The sequence below is a fragment of the Oncorhynchus tshawytscha genome, linkage group LG16 (assembly GCF_018296145.1).
Source record: "Oncorhynchus tshawytscha isolate Ot180627B linkage group LG16, Otsh_v2.0, whole genome shotgun sequence".
NCBI classification, from domain to species: Eukaryota; Metazoa; Chordata; class Actinopteri; order Salmoniformes; family Salmonidae; genus Oncorhynchus; species Oncorhynchus tshawytscha.
In genome coordinates this window covers 81343420-81361398 of record NC_056444.1, presented here as the reverse complement: position 1 = coordinate 81361398, position 17979 = coordinate 81343420, and the positions used below count along the sequence as shown (strand labels likewise).

The window sequence follows — 17979 nt, the reverse complement described above, 5'->3', positions numbered from 1 at the left end:
GCCCCTGAACAAGGCAGTTAACCCACTGTTCCCTGGTAGGCTGTCACTGTAAAATAAGAATTTGTTCTTAACTGACTTGCCTAGTTAAATAAAGGTTAAATTTAAACAATAAATTGGCAGTTGGTTATTAGGCCTACTGACGGGTGATACTGATAGTGAATAATATTCAACAGGAAACAGGAACCTCTCACACTGTCATTACCACCTGCTCTCCACTGTGTAGGAGTCCTGAGAGGCTGATCCTATGGCAACATGTGATCCTGTCATGACTCCTACCGAAGGTTGCTCCTCTTCCTGTTCGGGTGGCCCTCGGCGCTCGTCGTCACCAGCCCACTAGCTGCCACTGATCCCTTTCCCCCCTTTCTGTTTATTGGTTTCACCTGTGTTCATTTTAGGCTGATTGGTCTGGCTTTATTTACCAGCATTAAAAGGTATAGCTCTACTACGTTACAGATCCACAGCACATTAAGTCATGATAGAAGCATATTTTCCACCTGCTAAATTGGGTCCTGTCACCCAATATCAGCCATAAGAGCTGGAGGGTTATCGTTTACTATGTCTGAACCCTGATTGTGAACATCATCATTACTGTCATCATCATCATCCTCATCCTCATCATCATCATCATTATAACACAGTTCACTTAGGTCAAATAAAGATACACTGGGTTCTCCCCATTATTCCCCACCAGAGACAACAGTACTCAGAATCTCCAGTACCCACCTCCTCCATTCTTCTGACACAGGTAAGGGAACCTCCAGACATTGCCCAAGCCAACAGAAAACCCAACCTGGGCCAGGATATACTGCAGCTTGCTGTTCCAGGCCGGCCTCCCCTCCTCGTCCCCTGGAGAAGGCAGCAGGCCCTTGCCCATGGCTGGCTGGGCCCCAGGGCTGAGACCCATACTCATCCGGCTGCTCTTATAGTCCAGGGGCTCGGCCAGGGTCAGGAGGTCCGCCACTGACTCAGTGACTGGATCACTGTGAGGGAGTCCCAGGGTCACCTTGCTGTTCTTAAGCATGGTGACGGTGGGTGGTAGGAGTCTGACGGGTCAGAGGTCAGAGATGTTCAGAGGGTCGAATCCACAGAGATGTGAAGAAGGACGCAGTTGGGGTACGCTGCTTTGTCCAGAATCTGTGAAGAGAAAGGTTTAGAGATGGTTACTGAATAAACTGTGTTATCTACAAGACCAAGGTGAAAATATGTTATTTCTGTTGGCCACCATTTCGGTGTATCAGTGGAACATTGTATTACAAACCACAGTCAAATCTGAAACACATTAAAGCTGAGTCATGTTGGGTGACATTGGTGATCACCTGAGTTGCAGCCAATGTGGGCGTCTGTTAGTGTGATTACTGGCCTTGAGAATATTGTGTAAACAAAGAAAAAGAATCTAATTTGTCCACGTCATATATTATTTAGAAAAAACATGTGTTTAATGTGGAGGTGAGTCCATGTCTGGAGTTACTGCTACAGTTTAGATTTGAATATTTTGTGTGACCAAGCTGTCTATGAACACCATTCAGCTCGACTACAACAGCCATTCCAGCGCCTGCAGTGCCTCTCCGGTACCAGCTTTGAAAAAACATCCCAGTTGCCCAAATGAAAAGGCAGCTGAGCAGTTCTACTTCTGGTTGAATGAGCTGTATTGTCCAGGCTCTATCACAATAAGGCCATTTGCATAGAAAATCTGACTGGAAATCGTCTGAGTTCTACTCCGTGCGTAATTGATTGTAACGCTGCCTGGCTGGGTGGGTGCTGGCTGGCTGGGTGGGTGGGTGCTGGCTGGCTGGGTGGTGGCTGCCTGGCTGGCTGGGTGGGTGCTGGCTGGCTGGGTGGTGGCTGCCTGGCTGGCTGGGTGGGTGCTGGCTGGCTGGCTGGGTGGGTGCTGGCTGGCTGGCTGGCTGGGTGCTGGCTGGCTGGCTGGCTGGCTGGCTGTGCTGGCTGGCTGGCTGGCTGGCTAGCTGGCTGATTGACTGGCTAGCTGGCTGGCTGGCTGGCTGGCTGGCTGGCTGGCTAGCTGGCTGGCTGGCTAGCTGGCTGGCTGGCTGGCTGGGTGGGTGCTGGCTGGCTGGCTGCCTGGCTGGGTGGGTGCTGGCTGGCTGGGTGGGTGCTGCCTGGCTGGGTGGGTGGTGGCTGCCTGGCTGGCTGGCTGGCTGGCTGGCTGGCTGGCTGGCTGGCTAGCTGGCTGGCTGGCTGGCTGACTGACTGGGTGCTGGTCAGCCAGCCAGCCAGCCAGCCAGGGTCCTTCACTTTTCTTCCTCAGAGGACTGTTGGTTTAGCCCAACAGCTGATGGAGAAAGCCTGTGCTAAGTAGACTGAGTAGAGGACCAGCGCACGCAAGATTTGATCCTGAGTTCTGGCACCACGGCACACAGCTCTGGCACCACGGCAGACAGCTCTGGCACCACAACAGACAGCAGAATGAGTTCTGGCACCACGGCACACAGTTCTGGCACCACAACAGACAGTTCTGGCACCACGGCAGAAAGTTCTGGCACTACAGCTGACAGTTCTGTCACCACAACAACTGACAGCAGAATGAGTTCTGACACCACAACAGCTGACATCATACTGAGGTCTGGCACCACAACAGCAGACAACAGACAGTAGACAGGCAGTCCCAAGTGCAACAGAGGTGGAGCTGTGAAGCTTGTCTGAGACCTGAAAACGTGCGTTAGCTCCTCGGGCTAATGCCTAGGCTTTACTCAGCAGGCTAACACAGTCGAAGCCACACAATGTTTGAATGGGCTTAAATACTTTAAATTGACATTAAATACTTGACATTTAAACGAAACAGCCAATAATGGGACGACAAGAACATCAACGGATTAAAATGCCAAGCAACAACTAAGCCAAGAGATACGACCTCAGATGGGGCATATATCTTGAAAGTCATGTTATCAGACTTTGAGGTAAACTTTCTGAGCTGTTTCAGTGACTGCCTCTAAAGACATCACCTGTCGGACGGCAGTTTGATCTAAACGGAGGACATTGAAGCTGTGAGGGTCAAGAGACCAGCTAGACGACATAATTAAACGTAGTCTCTCATGTGCAGCAGGGAGGGAGTTCTCACTGAGATGGCCACCCAGAGACCAGTCCAACTGCACTCTGTCTGCACCTAACATCACATTCCTTAGCTAGAACAATCTCCTGCAGTCACGACATGCTGCTTTCACATACTCCTCAGTGGACTCCGTCAGTATTCAATAAAACATGGCCCATCCCTTGGTTCTCACACACTCAGTACTCAACACCTCTTGACCTCTTCCAGAGAATAGATATTAGAGACAAATCAAGACTTTGTCCCAAATGACATCCAAATCCATATATAGTGCACTACTTCTGACCCCAGTCCTATGGTCCCTGGTCAAAAGTAGTGCACTATATAGGGTGCCATTTGGGGACTTACACAATACTGTATGTATCTCTGAAGTCTACAGCACTTCATCACATAGTCATCAGTTTAGTGTCCATCTCACTGTGGCAGCCTATACACAGTACATTGTAATTGGTTTAAAAAAATTGTTGGTAATAGTTGGTAACAAAATGTTCAAAGTCTCCAAGAGATGTGCATCCCAAATGGCACTCTACCACTGCATACAATAACCTGCAAGTAGTCCCATACAGACATGTACTGACTGCAGGTCAGACAGATGAGATGAAGCTACACAGACAGCAAGTAGTCCCATAAAGACATGTACTGACTGCAGGTCAGTCAACTGAGATGAAGCTACACAGACAGCGAGTAGTCCCATAAAGACATGTACTGACTGCAGGTCAGTCAACTGAGATGAAGCTACACAGACAGCAAGTAGTCCCATAAAGACATGTACTGACTGCAGGTCAGTCAGCTGAGATGAAGCTACACAGACAGCGAGTAGTCCCATAAAGACATGTACTGACTGCAGGTCAGTCAACTGAGATGAAAGCAGCGTCTTATACACAGTAGTCCACATAAAGACATGTACTGACTGCAAGTAGTCCCATAAATGAACACAGACGGCAAGTAGTCCCATAAAGACATGTACTGACTGCAGGTCAGTCAACTGAGATGAAGCTACACAGACAGCGAGTAGCCCCATAAAGACATGTACTGACTTTAGGTCAGTCAACTGAGATGAAGCTACACAGACAGCGAGTAGTCCCATAAAGACATGTACTGACTACAGGTCAGTCAACTGAGATGAAGCTACACAGACAGCGAGTAGTCCCATAAAGACATGTACTGACTGCAGGTCAGTCAACTGAGATGAAGCTACACAGACAGCGAGTAGTCCCATACAGACATGTACTGACAGTAACATTGTTCTACATCTTACAATATTCTCAAGGATTTTGATGCATATAACCACTGCTAATACACCACACGGACTCAGATGCAGCTGCACATCGGTATTGGAATGAAAGAAACAGGCATAAGTTGTCGTCGGACACCGCGCACGAAGAGAGCAAAGGAACGGGGAAATCAAATAGTGAAGCCGGCGGCACCAGAGACAGGTTACTTTATAAATGTAAACCAATCCATACATTTTAAATACAATACTTGAGTTTTGAAAAGTTGAGACTTGTTCCACAGATTTTAGTGTGCTTTTATAGATTTGAGATTCCCAGTGTTCCTTATTGAGATTCCAGTATTTCTTATTGAGATTCCAGTGTTGTTTATTGATATTCCAGAGTTGTTTATTGAGATTCCAGAGTTGTTTATTGATATTCCATTGTTGTTTATTGAGATTCCAGAGTTGTTTATTGAGATTCCAGAGTTGTTTATTGAGATTCCAGTGTTGTTTATTGAGATTCCAGAGTTGTTTATTGAGATTCCAGTGTTGTTTATTGAGATTCCAGTGTTGTTTATTGAGATTCCAGAGTTGTTTATTGAGATTCCAGTGTTTCTTATTGAGATTCCAGTGTTGTTTATTGAGAATCCAGAGTTGTTTATTGAGATTCCAGTGTTGTTTATTGAGATTCCAGAGTTGTTTATTGAGATTCCAGTATTGCTGATTGAGATTCCAGTGTTGCTTAATGGCAAAATAACTTGTCTCCTATAATTTGACAGAATCTGGAAAATCAGAATCTGGAAAGTCAGTCCAAAAATAACTCTGCTGAAGAGAAGCAGCGTTTTGCAGGTGCTACTGAAGACATGATGTCTGATGTGGAGACAGAATCAGAGGAGACGGATGCCTTTTGAAGAACTTCCCCACCCTGACACTTCCTTGAGTTTGAGGACCTGATTGCATCAGCAGACCGGAGAAGAAGGGCCTTACGGGAAGAAAAAGCCCCTACCCAGAACATCTGATTATGCAATAGACCACAGTCAATCACATGCACCTTAAGAGACGATTTTCACTGACTCTTCACACCTGCTTCTCAACTAAATTTTTGCACCTACTCTCACTCACCAACCAACTTACATATTCACAGCTTGAACATCACCCTCTTCTTCTAAATATTCTTATAAATGTGTTGATAGTGTATTTTATTATAAATGTGTTGATATTTTGTATTTTCTTATAAATGTGAGGGTATTGTGTATTTTTTTAAATAAATGTGTTGATATGGTGTATTTTTTGATGAATGTGTATTGCACTGTTGAGGAGAGCTTGCAATATTAGTTTTGTTTTATTTCCTTACTTAGTTTGGTAAAAAAAAAAATCTTATGTTATACATAAAATGTTATATTATTTCCTTAGAGATATTTTATTTAATAATTTGTTTGACTTTTTAACACTTGTTATTTTCTTTGGGGGGGGGTTAATAATACTTAAAAAAATTTATTTATTAACTTTCTTGGCTTATCTTGTATACTTTATTTGCCAAATAAAATAATTATTTCATATTTTGTTCGGTTACAGTCTTATTCTAAAACCGATTAAATACATGTGTTCCTCATCAATGTACACACAATACCCCATAATGACAGAGTGAAAACAGGTACCTTATTTACATAAGTATTCAGACCTTTTGCTATATGACTCGAAATTGAGCTCAGGTGCATCCTGTTTCCATTGATCATCCTTGAGATGTTTTCTACAATTTGATTGGAGTTCACCTGTGGTAAATTCAAATGATTGGACATGATTTGGAAAGGCACACACCTGTTTATATAAGGTCCCACAGTTGACAGTGCATGTCAGAGCAAAAACCAAGCCATGAGGTCAAATGAATTGTCCAAAGAGCTCCGAGACAGGATTGTGTCGAGGCACAGACCTGGGGAAGGGTACCATAAAATGTCTGCAGCGTTGAAGGTCCCCAAGAACACAGTGGCCTTCATCATTTTTAAATTGAAGAAATTTGGAACTACCAAGATTCTTCCTAGAGCTGGCCGCCCGGGCAAATTGAGCAATCGGGGGAAAAGGGCCTTGGTCAGGAGGTGACCAAGTACGTGATGGTCACTCTGACAGAGCTCCAGAGTTCCTCTGTGGAGATGATAGAACCTTTGCAAAAATGTCCAAAAACATGTTTTTTCAATGTCATTATGGGGTATTGTGTGTAAATTGATGAGGAAAAAACACAATTTAATCAAGGTGTAATCATTAGTTCAACAGTTGCAAACAAGAGTTTCTATTGGGCAAATTCAGGTATGTTGATCCCCGTTTTGTTCCGTTTGCTTACGTTTAAGAATTTTTTCAACGGAATCAGCGGAATGAATACAACCCTGATCACCCGTTAACACAGTTCACTTTCATAGCAGCCATGTTGTATTCCTTCTCACATCAATGCGCTCTCCTCCTCTCACCTCTTCCCTTCACTTGTGGACTTCAATGCACAACACATCAGCTGTATGTGACCAGGCGAAAAAAAACTTTCGAAGCCAAACCGCTACACACAGCCTATGTTGTTCTCGCCATGTTAGCTAAAGGAACGTCATAGTCACCTAATAGAACTAACAAGTTAGTAAACTCACTACAATCATGCAGCAATGTTACAGTGTACAGTCAGTAAGCAGTTACACTGGCGGGCCCCGGTGGCAATAAATTAGGAATACCAAAGGTTTCCCTTGACTTGGAAGAGTTCCAGTGTTGTGTTGGATAGTCATAGCCAGCCAGCTAACATTTGAGCAGGATGTTTCATTAGGTTGAACTAGCTAGCTGCATTTGCTAGTGAAGTAAGTGAAACTGAAAGTGAAGAAATAAATACGAAATCTCTATCTCTATTTCTTTCAAGCTTCTCCTTCATTTTGGAAGAAATTAATTTGTTTAATAAAACTGTTAAACTATTGTCTTTCTCTCTCTTTGAGTCAACAACTCATCACATTTTATGAACTGCAGTGCTAGCTAGCTGTAGCTTATGCTTTCAGAACTAGATTCATTATCTGATCCTTCGATTGCGTGGACAACATGTCAGTTCATGCTGCAAGAGCTCTGATAGTTGTCTCTGGCCCCCTCCCAGTTAGGGGGAGTGATGAGCTCTACAGCAGAGTCTCACAACTCAATCGCTGGTTGAAAACTGTTTTCTGCCCCTCCCAAAAGATAGAATTTGTAGATAATTGGCCCTCTTTCTGGGACTCACCCACAAACAGGACCAAGCCTGACCTGCTGAGGAGTGACGGACTCCATCCTAGCTGGAGGGGTGCTCTCATCTTATCTACCAACATAGACAGGGCTCTAACTCCTCTAGCTCCACAATGAAATAGGGTGCAGGCCAGGCAGCAGGCTGTTAGCCAGCCTGCCAGCATAGTGGAGTCTGCCACTAGCACAGTCAGTGTAGTCAGCTCAGCTATCACCATTGAGACCGTGTCTGTGCCTCGACCTAGGTTGGGCAAAACTAAACATGGCGGTGTTCGCCTTAGCAATCTCACTAGGATAAAGACCACCTCCATTCCTGTCATTACTGAAAGAGATCATGATACCTCACATCTCAAAATAGGGCTACTTAATGTTAGATCCCTTACTTCAAAGGCAATTATAGTCAATGAACTAATCACTGATCATAATCTTGATGTGATTGGCCTGACTGAAACATGGCTTAAGCCTGATGAATTTACTGTTTTAAATGAGGCCTCACCTCCTGGCTACACTAGTGACCATATCCCCCGTGCATCCCGCAAAGGCAGAGGGGTTGCTAACATTTACGATAGCAAATTTCAATTTACAAAAAAAAAATGACGTTTTCGTCTTTTGAGCTTCTAGTCATGAAATCTATGCAGCCTACTCAATCACTTTTTATAGCTACTGTTTTACAGGCCTCCTGGGCCATATACAGCGTTTCTCACTGAGTTCCCTGAATTCCTATCGGACCTTGTAGTCATAGCAGATAATATTCTAATCTTTGGTGACTTTAATATTCACATGGAAAAGTCCACAGACCCACTCCAAAAGGCTTTCGGAGCCATCATCGACTCAGTGGGTTTTGTCCAACATGTCTCTGGACCCACTCACTGTCACAGTCATACGCTGGACCTAGTTTTGTCCCATGGAATAAATGTGGTGGATCTTAATGTTTTTCCTCATAATCCTGGACTATCGGACCACCATTTTATTACGTTTGCAATTGCAACAAATAATCTGCTCAGACCCCAACCAAGGAACATCAAAAGTCGTGCTATAAATTCACAGACAACACAAAGATTCCTTGATGCCCTTCCAGACTCCCTCTGCCTACCCAAGGACACCAGAGGACAAAAATCAGTTAACCACCTAACTGAGGATCTCAATTTAACCTTGCGCAATACCCTAGATGCAGTTGCACCCCTAAAAACTAAAAAAAAATTCTCATAAGAAACTAGCTCCCTGGTACACAGAAAATACCCGAGCTCTGAAGCAAGCTTCCAGAAAATTGGAACGGAAATGGCGCCACACCAAACTGGAAGTCTTCCGACTAGCTTGGAAAGACAGTACCGTGCAGTACCGAAGAGCCCTTACTGCTGCTCGATCATCCTATTTTTCTAACTTAATTGAGGAAAATAAGAACAATCCGAAATTCCTTTTTGATACTGTCGCAAAGCTAACTAAAAAGCAGCATTCCCCAAGAGAGGATGACTTTCACTTTAGCAGTGATAAATTCATGAACTTCTTTGAGGAAAAGATTATGATTATTAGAAAGCAAATTACGAACTCTTCTTTAAACCTGCGTATTCCTCCAAACCTCAGTTGTCCTGAGTCTGCACAACTCTGCCAGGACCTAGGATCAAGAGAGACGCTCAAGTGTTTTAGTACTATATCTCTTGACACAATGATGAAAATAATCATGGCCTCTAAACCTTCAAGCTGCATACTGGACCCTATTCCAACTAAACTACTGAAAGAGCTGCTTCCTGTGCTTGGCCCTCCTATGTTGAACATAATAAACGGCTCTCTATCCACTGGATGTGTACCAAACTCACAAAAAGTGGCAATAATAAAGCCTCTCTTGAAAAAGCCAAACCTTGACCCAGAAAATATAAAAAACTATCGGCCTATATCGAATCTTCCATTCCTCTCAAAAATTTTAGAGAAGGCTGTTGCTCAGCAACTCACTGCCTTCCTGAAGACAAACAATGTATACGAAATGCTTCAGTCTGGTTTTAGACCCCATCATAGCACTGAGACGGCACTTGTGAAGGTGGTAAATGACATTTTAATGGCATCGGACCGAGGCTCTGCATCTGTCCTCGTGCTCCTAGACCTTAGTGCCGCTTTTGATACCATCGATCACCACATTCTTTTGGAGAGATTGGAAACCCAAATTGGTCTACACGGACAAGTTCTGGCCTGGTTTAGATCTTATCTGTCGGAAAGATATCAGTTTGTCTCTGTGAATGGTTTGTCCTCTGACAAATCAACTGTAAATTTCGGTGTTCCTCAAGGTTCCGTTTTAGGACCACTATTGTTCTCACTATATATTTTACCTCTTGGGGATGTTATTCGAAAACATAATGTAAACTTTCACTGCTATGCGGATGACACACAGCTGTACATTTCAATGAAACATGGTGAAGCCCCAAAATTGCCCTCGCTAGAAGCATGTGTTTCAGACATAAGGAAGTGGATGGCTGCAAACTTTCTACTATTAAACTCGGACAAAACAGAGATGCTTGTTCTAGGTCCCAAGAAACAAAGAGATATTCTGTTGAATCTGACAATTAATCTTAATGGTTGTACAGTCGTCTCAAATAAAATTGTGAAGGACCTCGGCGTTACTCTGGACCCTGATCTCTCTTTTGAAGAACATATCAAGACCATTTCAAGGACATCTTTTTTCCATCTACGTAACATTGCAAAAATCAGAAACTTTCTGTCCAAAAATGATGCAGAAAAATTAATCCATGCTTTTGTCACTTCTAGGTTAGACTACTGCAATGCTCTATTTTCCGGCTACCCGGATAAAGCACTAAATAAACTTCAGTTAGTGCTAAATACGGCTGCTAGAATCCTGACTAGAACCAAAAAAATTGATCATATTACTCCAGTGCTAGCCTCTCTACACTGGCTTCCTGTCAAAGCAAGGGCTGATTTCAAGGTTTTACTGCTAACCTACAAAGCATTACATGGGCTTGCTCCTACCTATCTCTCTGATTTGGTCCTGCCGTACATACCTACACGTACGCTACGGTCACAAGACGCAGGCCTCCTAATTGTCCCTAGAATTTCTAAGCAAACAGCTGGAGGCAGGGCTTTCTCCTATAGAGCTCCATTTTTATGGAACGGTCTGCCTACCCATGTCAGAGACGCAAACTCGGTCTCAACCTTTAAGTCTTTACTGAAGACTCATCTCTTCAGTGGGTCATATGATTGAGTGTAGTCTGGCCCAGGAGTGGGAAGGTGAACGGAAAGGCTCTGGAGCAACGAACCGCCCTTGCTGTCTCTGCCTGGCCGGTTCCCCTCTTTCCACTGGGATTCTCTGCCTCTAACCCTATTACAGGGGCTGGGTCACTGGCTTACTGGGGCTCTCTCATGCCGTCCCTGGAGGGGGTGCGTCACCTGAGTGGGTTGATTCACTGTTGTGGTCATCCTGTCTGGGTTGGCGCCCCTCCTTGGGTTGTGCCATGGCGGAGATCTTTGTGGGCTATACTCAGCCTTGTCTCAGGATGGTAAGTTGGTGGTTGAAGATATCCCTCTAGTGGTGTGGGGGCTGTGCTTTGGCAAAGTGGGTGGGGTTATATCCTTCCTGTTTGGCCCTGTCCGGGGGTGACCTCAGATGGGGCCACAGTGTCTCCTGACCCCTCCTGTCTCAGCCTCCAGTATTTATGCTGCAGTAGTTTATGTGTCGGGGGGCTGGGGTCAGTTTGTTATATCTGGAGTACTTCTCCTGTCCTATTCGGTGTCCTGTGTGAATCTAAGTGTGCGTTCTCTAATTCTCTCCTTCTCTCTTTCTTTCTTTCTCTCTCTCGGAGGACCCGAGCCCTAGGACCTGAGCTCCAGGACTACCTGACATGATGACTCCTTGCTGTCCCCAGTCCACCTGGCCATGCTGCTGTTCCAGTTTCAACTGACCTGAGCCCTAGGACCATGCCCCAGGACTACCTGACATGATGACTCCATGCTGTCCCCAGTCCACCTGGCCATGCTGCTGCTCCAGTTTCAACTTCCACCTGACTGTGCTGCTGCTCCAGTTTCAACTGTTCTGCCTTATTATTATTCGACCATGCTGGTCATTTATGAACATTTGAACATCTTGGCCATGTTCTGTTATAATCTCCACCCGGCACAGCCAGAAGAGGACTGGCCACCCCACATAGCCTGGTTCCTCTCTAGGTTTCTTCCTAGGTTTTGGCCTTTCTAGGGAGTTTTTCCTAGCCACCGTGCTTCTACACCTGCATTGCTTGCTGTTTGGGGTTTTAGGCTGGGTTTCTGTACAGCACTTTGAGATATCAGCTGATGTACGAAGGGCTATATAAATAAATTTGATTTGATTTGATTTGATAGGTTGGAGGACGTCCTCCGGAAGTTGTCATAATTACTGTGTAAGTCTATGGAAGTAGGTGAGAACCATGTGCCTCCAAGGTTTTGTAATGAAGTCAATGTACCCAGAGGAGGACGGAAGCTGGCTGTCCTCCGGCTACACCATGGTGCTACCCAACAGAGTGCTGTTGAGGCTACTGTAGACCTTCTTCGCAAAATGTGTTTTAATAAATTATTTGGTGACATGTGAATAGATTTATTGTAGTTTTATATAAAAATTATTACTTTTTAAATGTTTAAAAACATTTATTTTTATGAAATTCACTGAGGAGGATGGTCCTCCCCTTCCTCCTCTGAGGAACCTCCACTGATAATTTATGAATGGTGGCATTTCTACAGGTCAAATGACTGGATGGATCCTTGGTAGGCAATGGTTGGTATGCAATGGTTCTTCCTGTTAAATATCAATCTCATCCCTGCACCATCCAACCTCTCATAATTTCTTCTCCCATTCTCTTATCTTCCTCTCACTATCTCACATAATGACAGCTCATAAAAGACAGCTGCCAATCACATGAAGTCACTGTGACAAGATAGGAGTGAACTAGCAGTACGCTGCCAGACATCACACCGTCACAACTGGGGTCGAGGCTAAGAACGCATTAATGTTAGGACCAATGGCATGATGGGTGATGTCAAATCAAATCAAATGTTATTTGTCACATGCTTCGTAAACAGGCTTTAGACTACAAGTGAAATGCTTACTTATGGGCCCTTGCCAAAAAATGCCTAGAGAAAAACAAGAAATAATAGGAAAATAATAACAAGAGGAATAAATACACAATGAGTAACGATAACTTGGATATATACACAGGGTACCAGTTCCGAGACGATGTGCAGGGGTACGAGGTAATTGAGGTAGATATGTACATATAAAGTGCATTCGGAAAGTATTCAAACCCCAAGACATTATCCACATTTTGTTCCATTACAGGCTTATTCTAAAATTGATTAAATTGTTTTTCCCCTCTTTTCCCCCCGAAATATCATACTTACATAACTATTCAGACCTTTTACTAAGTACTTTGTTGAAGCACCTTTGGCAGCGATTACAGCCTAGAGTGTTCTTGGGTATGACGCTACAACCTTGGCACACCAGTATTTGGGGAGTTTCTCCCATTCTTCTCTGCAGATTATCTCAAGCTCTTTCAAGTTGGATTGGGAGAGTTGCTGCACAGCTATTTTCAGGTCTCTCTAGAGATGTTTGATCGAGTTCAAGTCCGTGCTCTGGCTGGGCCACTCATGGACATTCAGAGACTTGTCCCGAAGCTCATTGTGAGGTTGCAGAGAGAACAGTCTATGACTAGGGTGCCTGGAGTCTTTGGCAATTTTTCGGGCCTTCCTCTGACACCGCCTGGTATAGAGGTCCTGGATGGCAGGAAGCTTAGCCCCAGTGATGTATTGGGCATTTCGCACTACCCTCTTTAGTGCCTTGCGGTCGAAGGCTGAGCAGTTGCCATACCAGGCAGTGATGCAGCCAGTCAGGATGCTCTCAATGGTGCAGCTGTAGAACCTTTTGAGGATCTGAGGACTCATGCAAACTCTTTTCAGTCTCGTGAGGGGGAATAGGTTTTGTCTTGCCCTCTTCATGACTTTCTTGGTGTGCTTGGACCATGTTAGTTCGTTGGTGATGTGGACACCAAGGAACTTGAAGCTCTCAACCTGCTCCACTACAGCTCCATCAATGAGAATGGGAGCATGCTCAGTCCTCTTTTTCCTGTAGTCCACACTAATCTCCTTTGTCTTGATCACGTTGAGGGAGAGGTTGTTGTCCTGGCACCACACGGCCAGGTCTCTGACCTCCTCCCTATAGACTGTCTCATCGTTGTCGGTGATCAGGCCTATCACTGTTGTGTCATCTGCAAATGTAATGATGGTGCTGGAGTCGTTCCTGGCCATGCAGTCATGAGTGAACAGGGAGTACAGGAGGGGACTGAGAACGCACCCCTGAGGGGCTCCAGTGTTGAGGATAAGCATGGCAGATGTGTTGCTACCTACCCTTACCAACTGGGGGCGGCCCGTCAGGAAGTCCAGGATCCAGTTGCAGAGGGAGGTGTTCAAATCAAATCAAATGTATTTATATAGCCCTTCGTACATCAGCTGATATCTCAAAGTGCTGTACAGAAACCCAGCCTAAAACCCCAAACAGCAAGCAGCAGTGTTGAGATCCTTAGCTTAGTGATGAGCTTTGAGGACACTATGGTGTGGAACCCTGAGCTGTATTCAATGAATAGCATTCTCACATAGGTGTTCCTTTTTTCCAGGTGGGAATGGGCAGTGTGGAGTGCAATAGAGATTGCATCATCTGTGGATCTGTTGGGGTGGTATGCAAATTAGAGTGGGTCTAGGGTCTCTGGGGTGATTGTGTTGATGTGAGCCATGACCAGCCTTTCAAAGCACTTCGTGGCTACAGATGTGAGTGCTATGGGTCGGTAGTCATTTAGGCAGGTTACCTTAGTGTTCTTGGGCACATGGACTATGGTGGTCTGCCTTGTAATGAGGAGTGCCTTCCGTCTGGCCACTCTACCATAAAGGCCTGATTGGTGGAGTGCTGCAGAGATGGTTGTCCTTCTGGAAAGTTCTGCCATCTACACAGAAGAACTCTGGAGCTTTGTCAGTGAACATCGGGTTCTTGTTCACCTCCCTGACCAAGGCTTTTGTCCCCCGATGGCCGGGCGGCCATCTCTACGAAGAGGCTTGGTGGTTCCAAATTTATTCCATTTAAGAATGATTGAGGACACTGTTCTTAGGGACCGTCAATGCTACAGAAATGTTTTGGTACCCTTATCCAGATCTGAGCCTTGTCCAATCATTTGAATTTACCGCAGGTGGACTCCAATCAAGTTATAGAAACATCTCAAGGATGATCAATAGAAACAGGATGCACCTGAGCTCAATTTCAATTCTCATAGCAAAGGGTCTGAATACTTATGTAAATAAGGTAATACTTATGTAAATACTGTATTTCTGTTTATGTTTTGTATTTTTTTGTGGCAAAATTGTAAAAAAAAATAATAATAATAATAATCACTTTGTTATTATGGGGTATTGTGTGTTGCTGAGGATTATTCTTTTTTAATCCATTTTAGATAAGTCTGTAACATAACAAAATGTGGAGAAGTCAAGGAGTCTGTATACTTTCCGAAGGCATCAAAATGTTGAGAATCAGATCTCCACCCTAGCTGATCATTGTATGCAGCTTGTTCTGATTGAAGAGTAATGAAACAGGCAGGGAAATTGAGCTTGTCTGTGGCGGTCGGTGAACCCTCAACCTTCTGGCTCGTAGCCCTGCGTGGCATTGACTGTGGCTGAAGTGGCAATGTCGATATCCACATTTATAAACACAGGGTCACTCCAGTTATTGTAGTTTTTTTTTTAACCTTTATTTAACCAGGCAAGTCAGTTAAGAACACATTCTTATTTTCAATGACAGCCTAGGAACAGTGGGTTAACTGCCTTGTACAGGGGCAGAACAACAGATTTGTACCTTGTCAGCTCGGGGGTTTGAACTCACAACCTTCCGGTTGCTAGTCCAACGCTCTAACGCTCTAACCACTAGGCTACGCTGCCGCCCCAAGTTATGGTCGTAAACATTATTTTTTGTTTATTATATGAGAGGGAAAGTGTTCCATTTATTTTACAGTACAAGGTGAGGGTCATGTGAAAATACATGTCACTTTGGGGGATGGGGAGGGTGCATTTGCTTTTGGATGACACCTTGACTTGGACCAGCCCCTCCCCCACGATCAATTTTGATCTGTCCCTTATGTTTACCCTTTATTTAACTAGGCAAGTCAGTTAAGAACTAAATCTTATTTTACAATGACGGCCTACCCCGGCCAAACCCTCCCCTAACCTGGACGACACTGGGCCAATTGTGTGCCGCCCTATGGATCTCCCGATCACGGTCGGTTGTGATACAGCCCGTGATCGAACCAGGGTCTGTAATGTCAAACTCAAAACAACTGGGGGAAAGAATGGCCTTCTCTGAGGACAACAAATTATTATATTCTATAGAATCTATTATATTCTATTCCATGTGGTTCCCGAGTCGATTTGGGTAAAAAAAAAAAACGGAGTAAAAATCCCATAGCATCTTGACTTCTAGCATCTTGATTAGATAGGTGTGCATCCTCCAGGCCGAACTGAGAGACATCATCATCACGTGTCCACAGGCACACTGCGTAATGTGACGCTCCATAGTGGAATTGGTTTTATCATTGCTTCAAACAGTTCAAAAACAGATGGAGGAGACATGAATTGTCGCCAAGGTCAAATCAAGAAAAACCGAATAGGACATCCACATCCGTGCATCCAAAGACGGAGCAAAGTAGAATATTTCCTCAGTCACTGACTGACCTGATCACCAAATACGTTTGATACCTGGCATGAAAGACGCAGACGCGCATCGTAGGCCCATTATCGAACTAAATATTGTAGACCATACCGCAACCTATATGCTATGAGGGCTCATCTCGCACCGAAAAGGGCGAACGGTTTCTATAGGCAAACCTACAGTATAAAATAACCTAATGCAACAATCATGCAGAAATGCCAACACGTATTATAGACATATTTGACAGGGTGAGAAATAACGGTTAATTTCCATTGACTGTAACAATGATCTCATTATTGCAGCCTATAGATATGTCATGATGCAATCGAATAACGCGTTTCTAGTTGGAAGATGGAAATTAGAGTCGTAAAGGCTCAATGCCATTCTTACCTTATTCGCAGTTGAACAACAGTCTATATTTAAATCCCCACGTTCAGTAAGGCAAATATTCACCCATCTCTCCTCTGTGCGCACTGAGATGCGAAATCACCGAGAGCTCCGTGATGGAAATTGACATGCGGTGAGGCGCGTAAAGTCTGACGCAAACAGACATCCACCGGTTCTCATTGGCAAGTTTAGCGGCTAATAACGGTCACTTTTACACACATTAACGACCATTTATTTTATTACTTTATCAATACAACAATGATATTGTCTATATTATCACAGTGATAATATAGACACTGCAGGTTTATTCCACGTGGCTGATGTTGGTGGGACAACTCCCACGTATTTAGGGATTACTATGGGGAAGGATTTTTCCATCACGATGCCTGACGCAGGTTTGAGTCATCCTAACTTCTTACGTCAGCAGATGTTTACAAACCTATTTTAAAGCATCTGACTGCAGTATATTCAGTCCTGTGGGAAAATAACAAGACAGGTGTTCTGTGTAACCCGAGTGAGGGCTTTCATTGACTAAAAGAGATGATGCATGTTGTTCGAAGCAGGTATCAGATTGTTTTGTTACAGCTGGTTGAAGTGGAGCAAAACACGCCTTATGATCACAGGTGCAGGGGTCAACCAACATTACGCTATGCTATATGATACTCATTTGGTGTGTGATTTAGCACCCCATCAAACAAGTTTGACAGAAAGACATCACATGCTCAATTAGCGCTTGTAAATATGTAATAGGACATTTGCATATCCAAACAGTGTATTTTGTCCAATTACACCTAGCTGTAGGGCGTTGTCTTCTGACAAAGAAACATTCAAATTAATGAGCAAATATATTGTTCATATCATCGTTATTACTGGTAATTGCACGTTATAGATATGGTTACTGTATAGTGAGACATCACTGCCATTTTAAACATGCTGTGGCATGCCATGATGTGTTGTATTTCTGTGTAATATGTTGTCGCAACAACATCACATGTGTCTTTCGGGCTATTTCTTTATTGCCTCCACTGTCCTCCTGAGTTGTTTTGACCATCCATTTTTTGGCACAGACATTTTTTCTTTTTTTGACATCAGGGATTTATTCTGACCTTGGCCCTATCTATCTAGCCCTGCTCTGTTGAGACTATTTATTACACTGTATATGGCATGTTACAGCCCCGCTCTGTTGAGACCAGTGGAGGCTCCTCAGAGGAGGAAGGGAGGACCATCCTCCTCAGTGAATTTCATAAAACACTTTTTTAGATTAAACTATGCTAAATATAAAAACTTGTCACCAAATAATTTATTAAAAACACACTATTATGCAAATAAGGTTTACAGTAGCCTCCGCAGCATTCTGTAGGGGTAGCACCATGGTGT

The 17979-nt window shown here is 44.1% G+C and overlaps 1 protein-coding gene across 1 annotated transcript in view; it reads right to left on the bottom strand.

The window, feature by feature from the left end:
* The window catches only part of LOC112264180 (sodium-dependent neutral amino acid transporter SLC6A17), a 45146-nt gene extending 28232 nt beyond the window's left edge, over nucleotides 1–16914 (bottom strand). The window contains exons 1-2 of the mRNA XM_042299759.1: nucleotides 16606–16914; nucleotides 724–1134 (exon numbers count right to left, since the gene is read on the bottom strand). Of these exons, the coding sequence (XP_042155693.1) occupies nucleotides 724–1021 (298 nt within the window). The 5' untranslated portion in view covers nucleotides 1022–1134; nucleotides 16606–16914. The remainder of the gene's footprint in view (nucleotides 1–723; nucleotides 1135–16605) is intronic.
* Nucleotides 16915–17979: the final 1065 nt, after the last annotated feature.